A 10616-nucleotide genomic window follows, 5' to 3' on the forward strand; every position below is an offset into this window, starting at 1 on the left:
CAACACCGAGCTGGGTTCAGAGGAATGATACCGATTGCGTTATCGATAGCACATGACGTCACGCCTCTGCGCTGCGCTGCTAAATCATCTCAACTTCACGCGAGAAGTCTCGACGACGAAAATGAAATCTGAGAGAAATGCATTAAATGCTCATCGTTCAGAATACAAATGTTTTAATTAATTCAAGAATTCAAAAGAGTGAACATTATTCTTCATCAAAATATATACAGCTCAAATGATTTGTACTTAGCTAAACTGTAAAAGCTAATTTTACGGGGATGTTTCATCGTGTTCGCCGCCTGTTCAAGAGCTTGAGATTGCCAACACCAACACCAACACCGAACTTGAAATCATGATTTTCCCAATCCCTGGGGGTTGGTGTTGGTGAATGGGGAAATTGCACGTAGATCGTCAACACCAGCCGCAGTGCTGGGTTCAGCAGACGACATTCAACACCAGCATTCAACACGAACTGCCGGAAATAAGTCATATTTTCCGAGGTCAATCCCAACACCATCCTGATTTCAAGTACGGTGTTGTGGCTAGTGTTGGTGTTGTCACAACACCAACACCAGATTTCAACACCGTACTTGAAATCACCCAATGACGCAATTATCCTGCAGGAAAAAAATCTTTGCACAAGTCGGCGTTTAGTTTCTTCATTTTTTCACTCTTCTGGTAATATTTTCATAAGTTTTTAGTGAATCAAAATGCATATGACATTCTTTTACAATTATTCAAACTGAAGTATTACTTAGAGAGTGTGCGAAATAGAATTTATAGCACACCTAACGTTTGAAAGTTGCAGCCGGGCTAGGGACGTAGCAGGTCGTAGGCTAGGCCGCCGCGGTCCACGTACGCGGTTCGGCGGGAAGTTTCTCCCCAGCCTGGTCCGGCCATTCCGCGCCGCGCCTGTTTGTCGAGCCTCAGCGGTTCAAGTTTGGATGAATTTTTTGGTGTTGAGAAAGTGAGAAAAGCAACTGAACCAAGCTACATTGACATTCTAATCGTTGCCTTATCGTGAAATTCTGTTTTCGATCTTGTGTGTGTGTTGCCTGTTGGTATGATTATGAATACAGTGAAGTGAATAGGGTGACAGGCGCAGGCATAATTTGCAATTTGCGCACTTTTCAACTTCAAGAACTAACTTTAGATCAAGTCAATCTTGACGTTCATATGCCATAATAATCAATATAATGATTGTGGGCATTAACGGAAAGACAAGAAGACAAGATCTAACGTTAGCTTGCCTTTAGAAAAGAATAAGGCAGACAAGTCAAAGGTAAAATAATTGTATCAGATGGAGGTTGAAATGCCATGGGATTTGTTTTTATCCCAATTAACTATAGGGACATGTGCGTGTAAAAATGGCGTTTGCTTGAAAGTTGATGCTTGTCTAGACAACTGGCAGCCGTCTGTTTCGAAGAGTTTTTTTAAACATTTTATTTTTTTTATATATTTCTCCTCGTACACAGACGGCTCGCTATCGTGCAGCCACCATTAGGGGGTTAAAAATGCAAAATCCCCCTGACGGGGCTCATCGATTTTTGTCTTTATTTCATAAAAATATATAAAAAGAACTGTACCAAAATAAAGATTATCATTCCGTTTTGGCCTGAAATGCACCGAAACGGGGAAAAATAAACTTAAAAGGGGAAAAAACAGTGACTTCGGCTGTCGCGCAACTTCACTTCCCTGTTTTATCCGAACTTAATACATAAACAAATGGCCATTGAGTCCCCTGTACAGATCGAGCTAGAACTTCTGTCTCTGTATTCGGTGAGTGGAGCCAACGGAGTTCAGCGGAACAACCAACATAACAGAGACCAAAGCTTTTGGTCTAATGCTTGTCTACTGTCTAGAAGTTCAGATTTTCTTGGAACAATTTGTAAAATAAAACAGGTTCAAAGATGATAACCAGCAGGGATGGATCCAGGATTTTCCAAAAGGGGGCACATTTTCCTGAGGAAAATTTTGACAAGCATAAAAAAAGGTTTTTAACTATTAACAATTAAGGGTATTTCGTCCATGAAAAAAATTGACAAGCAAAAAAAAGGGTCTTCAGTTTCAACCAGCACTGGTACTTTTCTATTTTTTTCTTCTCATTTCTTATACCACAGTCCATTAGAGAATCACACTATTATAATCATGTCACTGGTCCAGACAAGAGAAAAGCGTGCCAATGCTGGCAGCAAGATGCACAGACTCCTTGCTGAAGAACAAGAGGATGAATTCTATAAAACAACATATGGAGGTTTCCAGGAGGTGAGGATTACTTTAAGTAAACAGTATAGATGACTAATTTGAGACTATTAAAGCTTGCATTTGCAGGCTGGTAACTATGGAAATGTATGCTTTAAGCATAATCAGTCTGCAAAATAATAACTTTGTATGAGTCTGCTCTCCATAAGACAAAAAGTTGTAAGAATTTAAAGTAACTACTGATAAAATTGTATTATTTGCTTATGTGGCATAAAGAGTTTGACTTACACAGAGTCACATATGTATAGGCCTATATGCCAGTTCATGTGAAAACTAGTTATTTATTGAATAAGATCATTCTATTGCAAAGAGTGTAGACCAAATACACATTTTTTTTATAATATCTAGGTTGTGTATTAATTTGTTCAGTGATATATGCTGATATCAGGCTGAAATGTAAATCCTACATATGGATTGGAATTAAAATTACTTTTATTTTTCCACCTAAAAGGGGGAAAATCACCTCATTCTGTTAAACTGATTCCTATATAAAATAATAATTAGAAAGTCAAAAAGGGGCCTAAGTTTTCGATCCTAGTAGAATCTTCGTCGGAGGCAAAATGACAAACATATAAAGTGGAACAACCATAATATAGACCACAAACAAGCTACAGCAACACTAGAAACCTAAAAAGTTATAATTAAAAGATTCAGAACAGGATCATTATCAACTCAAGTAACTTATACAAAAACTTTAGAGTCGCAAATTTCCCCATAGTTCAAATGCAGATAGACTACTGTTTTAAACCATCTTGAGGACCCATTTCTGAATAATACCCGATTGGTGTTGATAGATTCTGTTATATGTGATTACTCCAGGAATCTGGTGATGAGGAATATTCTAGTGAGGAGAGTGAAGCGGATTCATCATCTGATAGTGATATTGATGCCCCAGAGGATGATGAACCAATCAGTGATAGTGATGATGATGGACCAAAGAGAAAACGAAGAGTGATTACTAAATCCTACAAGGTTAGACCCTCTCTTATCCCTTGTCAAAGTTATAGTTTCACCACCTTTTCTTTGTAAAACCTTACTTTTTCATTTTTATTTTCAATCATTGTACTCTGTTACCTTATAATTTTTTCAAGGTATATATAGATAGTCAAAATTGCTCTTGCGATCATCTACTGAAGAATCACACGTTCGGTGTCCCTCATGTTATTTCCCCTATGTAAACATGTATGGATAATTAGATTTTAAAAATAACAAAGGTAAGGTACAGTTTATTTAATGTATTTTTACAACACTTCTGTGCATGTCATCACTTAAATAAGAGGGAGTTGATGTCATATACTTGCTTTTCTTTTTGTATTTTATTAAATGAAATTGCAATTCAGATTTACTTCACCAAGAATGTAAAAGTATGAGATTGCTGAAATAATGCTAGGAAATTGTCAGTAGTAGAAGTAGTCAGAAGTACTGTACAATCTGCTATTGCAAATCCCTCTCTAAATGATTTCTTGTTGCAACTTCTCGAGTTTGATTTTACTATAAATATCTTCCTATTCCAGGAGCCTGCCAAGAAGCCTGTCATGAAAAAATCTCCCACAAGTCACACCCCAAGGGAAAAGAAAGCGAAAATTACCACACCGAGCAGTAAGAAGAAGAAACATTACTCCAAGGAAGATTCCAGTTCAGGTATGTGCCATTTTCAGGATAGAACAAAGTCTTTAGTCCAAATGAGATCTCTGAAACCTTAAAGCTTGAGATTAAATGTTTTGTCAACCTTGATGGGACTGGCTGAATGAACTTCCTCAGTAAGGTTTTAAAGGTCAAGTCCACCCCAGAAAAATGTAGATTTGAATAAAAAAAGAAAAAATCAAACGAGCATAACACCAAAAATTTCATCGAAATCGGACATAAAATAAGAAAGTTGTGAAATTTTAAAGTTTCGCTTATTTTTCACAAAACAGTGATATGCACAACTCAGTGACATGCAAATGAGACAGTCGATGATGTCCCTCAGTCACTATTTCTTTTGTTTTTATTGTTTGAATTATACAATATTTCATTGTTTACAGATTTGGCAATAAGGACCAACTTGATTGAACCATATAGTATTAACCCTCAAGCTCCCGGGGTATTTTGATTCTTGTCATTCCCGGGGGGGGGGGGCCATTATGGCCCCCCCTTAAGATCTCGGCCGCCGATCGCGCGAGCGACACAAAAATTTGCACGCTGGTAGTGTGTGATGTAATCTACAAGGCTGTATGGTAAAATTTTCCAAAATATTGAGATTTTATTTTATATGAATTAATTATGCTAATTTATGCATAAATCATACTTTTTGCTCTAATTCACTAAATAAAGCTCCTAGAATGCTAATTTTTGGTAAAAATATTCTTTGTAGCATTCTTAACAATCGCAATAAAAAAAAACTTCGGTTTGGAAATCAATTTCTTATGTATTTTATTGTTTTATGAATTTCTTATGTATTTCTTTGTTTTTTTACTTTTGGTTTTTTATTGTTTTTTCTATGGAAATCGTTCCAGACTTAATTCTGATCATAAACAAGGCAAAATTAATTAAGTTTAATCAGTAAAAGTAGAAATAATGATACATTTATGAATTTTGGCTAAATACACTATTTGCATTGGATTTGTACATGAAATCACGTTTATGAGCAATTTTGGGTCTGACATGCACTTATATAATGTTGCGTAATGTCGTAACCGCGTACCCGGGCGTCACAAATTTGGTCTCAAAATTTGCGCGAGACTTGAAAGTAAAAAGTCAGTGAGCGGCGAGGTAAAAAAAATTCGCGAAGCAGATATATCGCGAAAATTGTCGAGGGGGGGGCCATTATGGCCCCCCCCGGGAGAATTAGGGTTAAACAATGCTAATTCCACATGTTCAGGGAGGAATTAATGTTGTTTCACTTGATAAGAAGAAAATTAGAATATTCCATATTTTATATAATAAAATACAAAAGAAATAGTGAGTGGATGACGTCATCAGTCTCCTCATTTGCATACCTACCAGGATGTGCATATAACTATTTTGTGAAATGAAGCAAAACTTTAAAATGTCATAACTTTCTTATTTTACATCCGATTTCGATGTAATTTTCAGTGTTGTGCTTGTTGGATTTTTCTCTTTTTATTAAAATATACTTTATGTTGGGGTGGACTTGTCCTTTAACTTTCAAATCTATGAATCCTTGAGCTGGGATGTTATGTTACTAAGCTGTAGATGTATGTTGCCTCTATGCCTTATGTAACTTCTTGAAACTCTATTTGGCTGACCAAAATGATTTTCGGCTAGCTGAAAATGAAGCGTCGTGGTGTAGCAGTTCTGACTCTTGCCTTGCAATCAGAGGGTCGTGTGTTTGAATCCCACCGCGGCCTAGCGCCCTTTGGCAAGGCCTCAATCCACAATTTGCCACTCTCCACCCAGGTGTTAAGTGGATATCTGGTAGGATGCGAAAACCTATGTCATATGCCTAGCAATTGAGTCTTTGAACTCTTGTTGGAATGCTCCCCAAGGAGTGGAGAAAGTGCATACATTGTGTGCGGGCATGATAGGATCCGATGATCGGGGTAATGATATTTACAATGTAAAGTGCTTAGAAACAAAGTGTAATAAGCGCTTTATAAATGTAACAATTATTATAGTCAGTGCATTGACCTTGATGGGAATGGGGTATCTGATACCAACCCAATCTGCGCATATAGCATGCATGGCATAAAGCCTTGATGGCATGGATGGACATATATTCAAGGATCTCCATTATATTACAAGATTTCATTTAGGGCATGAGTCGGGTGTTTAATATAATTATTCAATGTTGATATAAATTGTGAACATTTTTCCAGCATTATTTTTCTAATATGTTTGAAGAAGCACGTTTTAAGTAGTCAAACTTACATCCTATTTTTTAATATGAGTCCCAAATATGTAGGATGAAATCAGTGGGCTCAATTCTTTTCAAGAACAATTATGGGAGATTGTTTTAATGAAGCCAGGAAGTATTTTGTAGTGTTAATGAGAAGTCTTCATAGAATAAAATATTGTTGAAATTCTTGTCTTCTCAGTTCGCAAGTCAAGCCGACGGTCAACCATCCAACGGGTGAATGAGTTTGAGATTCGGATCAAAGAGCGTGAGACCAAAGCACAGATCATCAAACAACAGAAGACAAAGAAGAACGTTCCAGAGATGAGACGACTCACTCAAGAGGAGCTCCTTGCCGAGGCTAAGATCACAGAGAAGAAAAATCTTCACTCTTTATGTGAGTTCTTGATTATTTTTAGACCAACTCTCTTATCAGTAATTTTTGTGTTACAACTTACAATTGATTGAAAAATAAATTTTTGGAGAGGGGGGGGGGGCAGTTTGTGGATTAAAAACAAAGATAAAAAAAATAAATAAGTGCACATATGTGGATGTTTATAATAATAATACTAGTACATGTGACTTAGAAATTGCCAAATCCACTCTGTAGATTGCCCAAGCGACATAAAGAATTAGGAAATGAACAGAAAGCTTTGAAGAACGCATGGGTGTGAGTGTGACAAAATATTGTGGTCTTCATTCTGAAGATGACAAGAAAACACTTGTCAAAATGTCGAGTTTGGATGGTCCTTTTCCGGACCATCAGTTGCCCAAGAAATATACATGGTTTACTGTGAAACGCACTACACATCTTCTTTGCCATGGAAACCTTCAGAAGTTAATTTCTCTATAATATTTTATAATTTTGATTTTTTTCTATATGTTTTATCTCTTTTGTAGACCTTTTCCAACAGCTAGAAGAACAGAAGAAAAAGACGAAAGTGTTCAAGAAAGGATTCACAGGTCCATTTATTCGCTTTCATTCCACAACAATGCCGGTTGAACCAAAGATCCAGGAAATAGATGTTAATGTTGACAAGTTGGAGCAAACGCAAACAGGGTATGTAATTACACTTCTCTGCTACCTAACAAAAAAAACAAATTCTAATTCATTTCTTTATATCGTAAAATTTTGAAATTTGTAGCACAGATGTGCTCAAAAGTTAGTGAACCCCATCACAAAATGCGCTCCTTCATGCTGAGTATCAAATTTAGACAACACTTCAATGTTTGTTGAGCCCAGAGAAACAAAAACTTTATTGAATGTAATATTTTATCACCTGACTTTAAAATTAAATATCTAAAACACGGCAGAACTTGAACACTTTAAATATGTTCATTTTCTGGTGGGGTTCACTAACTTTTGAATGTTCTATAGAGAACAAAAATAGTTGTACAATGTAAATGCATTTTTTTTATTTTCAAGCATTCCTATTTCATTTTTAATTTTATCAGGTTGACACATCCAGCAACAAGGGGAAAGACAAAATCAGGGGAAAAGTGCTGTAGGAACTTCATAACATACAGTGAACCGCACCTGTTCAAGGAGAGTTTTCCTCGTGGTCGAAAGAGGGCTCCCCCTAAACAGCTGTGCCCTATCACAAGGTATCCTGCCAGATATGTAGATCCAGTTACAGGTATCGCCTTTGCCACCAAGCAGGCATTCAAGATTATACGAGAGACTTACGCTACCGAGATAGAGGCTGCCATGTCTGGAGAGGTCAAACCCAGGAAATCAAAAGGTTCGTCCAGTTTGAAAGAAGGATCATGAAAAGACATGAAGGTTTCGTAATCACAGAAACTGATGCGAGACTACATAAAATTATTGATAATATGCAACTTTTATATAGCGCTTATTCCAATGTTTCTAAGTGCTTACCCTGGCTACTCTATTCAGTTGGTCAAGCATTCAAGGAATTTCTTCCTACCTGGTACCAAGTGGCATATGTAGAACACAACACTTTGCCAAAGGACACGAGTGCTACGGTGGGTTTTGAACCCTTTTGAAACCTTGTGGTTCAAAGTTCAGAGATGTATCCACTCAGCCACAACACCTCTACCTGTATATTGAGGAATTTGTCATCATTCAGGCATTTTCATACTATCTGCCTTGGTTGGAATTTAAAGTGCCATGTTCTATTTGTATAGTCCATTTTGCACAGGTCAACCTTCCAGAAGTCAAATATATTGCAGAAATTGCAGTAGTTTTCAGACCAGATTATTCTAAATGGCTGTTATTTGCCCCGAAAGCCAATTTCTCAAAAGTCTAACAGATTTCTATGTTCCCAAGATATTTGATCTGTATGCAAGATCTGATGTGAGGCAAGCAGAAAGTGCCAATAGACTTCAGAGAAGTTACTTGATGCCAAGTTAGATTATCCAATATAGAGGCTTCAAAATCATCCCTACCCTCAACAAGAGGGGGCATGTTCATGAAGTGAGATGTCGGTGATTTTTACTGGAAAGTATTCCAAGCTACTGAAACCTTACATCTGATTAGCTGAGAGAAAAAAACTGACATGACACTTCATGAAATGTTATCCATGTGATAACATGATTTTGTTTCTTATTGTACCAAGTGTTGGCTGCTTCCTACATAGATTAGAGTGACAATAAATTAATGCATTAGTGCCAATGGGCATATGATATCCAACACGATGAATTGACTACACTGTTGACCATATTATGGGAACTTGACTTGACCGGTGCAGGTATAAGTTATACTTGGCATTCAACTAGGAATGAAGTGCAACTCTAATTCAAACTTGACTCTTTGTGAAACAGACCCCAAATTTTCACTTTAAACCTTTCTCCATCCCACAATGTGTTACAACTAAAAAATGTTGTACACAAATGATGAATACTTTCTCACATGAGAATTATGGTTTGTAATTTATTTATGACTTTTTTTTAATTTGAAATTGCATTATTTCCATTAAATGAATGTTTATAAAAATGAGATATGTTATGGATATCATACTTTTATGTGTTTGTGCATTATGATAATCTGATTTGATATCAAAGAAAGATGATAAATGTAAAATCACAAAATATTTCCCAATGCTTTGTTTAAAGGGAATACAATCTTGGTAGTTGAGAAAATATTAAACCACCGAATGGTACGAATTTGAAAGAAATCAAACAATGAATAAGAAATTTCAAATACTGAGATCATTTAGATAATGTTTCATAGCAACTTGTTGAGTAGATTGTGTCGAGAATATTACATAAAGCACAGTTCCATCTTACGGATGCAATTTTGTGTGATGTTGCATGAATGACAAACTTGTTGGAGTGTGTTTATATTCCCTCATGCACAGAGGCATTGTCACCTGTATTTGTATTGTTCCCTTCATTACAATCTTCAATGCTACCATCCTGGGTCTTGTTGCATAAAAGTTATTTCAATGTTAAATTTGCCATCCAATGGAGGTAACTATGGAAACCATGCTCAAGAGCCAATCAAAATTTAATTTATATTGGAAAATAGTATATATATTTAAAACCTACAATGTGTTGCCCAAATCGTCTAAGTTTTTTTTTTTTTTTTTTCACTACATATGTATAATTAATTTTGTTTGCAACGGATACAAATATTTATGTTTTATATATGGTATACAATTTGTTTTTGTTTGATGGAAGTGAAATAAATAAATGAAATGAAATGAAATGAAAATCAAGGATTCCAGGGAAGTTACCATTGGATGGTAAAATTATGAAATACCTTGAAACTCTTATGCAATGGGAGCACTGGAACAAATAAACTCAGTGAAATGATTTGGTAGGTAAAGTCAAACATTCTTACTTGTTCTTCACACACATACAAAGACAACACAATAGCAATTTTCTGACAAAGAATAGAATGTATTTTACTGCAAAATTGTACATATATTTTCAAGAATATGATTAACATCCAAACATACATTGTAATAACAATCATGGGAATGTTTATCTGCACTGCAGGAAAAACTATGAAAATAATGATGGTTATTTTATTATAAATTAAGAGTTAATTTGTTTTTACTAGATATTACTTAATTGCACAGTCTAAATAGAAAAGTTCAGTTAGCCATAGAACCATTGGGTGTTTCATAAAGCTACTAAGCTATCCTTGAATATATGAATGTGACTGGTGAACACTTCTTGTACCCAATGAGATACTGAAACTAAAAATTTCCCGGATGTTTTTTTTTACAGAGGCTGAATTGCCTATAACCTCAATGATTTCGACAAATAATTAATTTTGCATTCAGACGCTTGTAGACAACATTGTTTATTTACATCCACTGGATTTAAACTTTAGCTGAAAATAGAATCTGTGGATAATCTCATTTCGTACCAAAAAATCATGTTCCAGTCATGAATAAATTAGCATGCAACTTGTTAACATCGCCATGACAAAGACTTTCGGTTGGTGTTTCATAAAGATGTTTGTAAAATTACACATAAGTCCATGAATTCCTATTTCTGAAAAGAAAATACTGAATAGTTCCATTTTGTGGAAATTTCTTAGTAATTT

The 10616-nt window shown here is 35.7% G+C and overlaps 1 protein-coding gene across 3 annotated transcripts; it reads left to right on the forward strand.

The window, feature by feature from the left end:
- The first annotated feature begins 386 nt into the window (after positions 1–386).
- Positions 387–9056, forward strand: LOC129257373 (vacuolar protein sorting-associated protein 72 homolog). Of its 3 annotated transcripts, none has more exons than XM_054895680.2 (7): positions 387–678; positions 2121–2265; positions 3082–3234; positions 3777–3903; positions 6300–6494; positions 6998–7157; positions 7553–9056. In XM_054895680.2, exons 2-7 carry the CDS (start codon positions 2149–2151, stop codon positions 7866–7868), a joined length of 1068 nt encoding a protein of 355 aa, XP_054751655.2. In that variant the 5' UTR covers positions 387–678; positions 2121–2148; the 3' UTR covers positions 7869–9056. The 3 variants fall into 3 exon arrangements, with proteins under 3 accessions (XP_054751655.2, XP_063952977.1, XP_063952978.1); XM_064096907.1 differs by having other exon boundaries at positions 391–678; positions 2129–2265; XM_064096908.1 differs by lacking the exon at positions 387–678 and adding an exon at positions 863–967.
- Positions 9057–10616: the final 1560 nt, after the last annotated feature.

Source organism: Lytechinus pictus, chromosome 3, assembly GCF_037042905.1.
Source record: "Lytechinus pictus isolate F3 Inbred chromosome 3, Lp3.0, whole genome shotgun sequence".
In the NCBI taxonomy this organism is placed as follows: Eukaryota; Metazoa; Echinodermata; class Echinoidea; order Temnopleuroida; family Toxopneustidae; genus Lytechinus; species Lytechinus pictus.

Coding starts and splice junctions, on each gene's coding strand:
- LOC129257373 (XM_064096908.1), top strand. CDS start 945: ATGAATTTTTTGGTGTTGAGAAA. Junction 3,235..3,776: donor TGATTACTAAATCCTACAAG/GTTAGACCCTCT, acceptor TTCCTATTCCAG/GAGCCTGCCAAGAAGCCTGT. Junction 6,495..6,997: donor GAAAAATCTTCACTCTTTAT/GTGAGTTCTTGA, acceptor TCTCTTTTGTAG/ACCTTTTCCAACAGCTAGAA.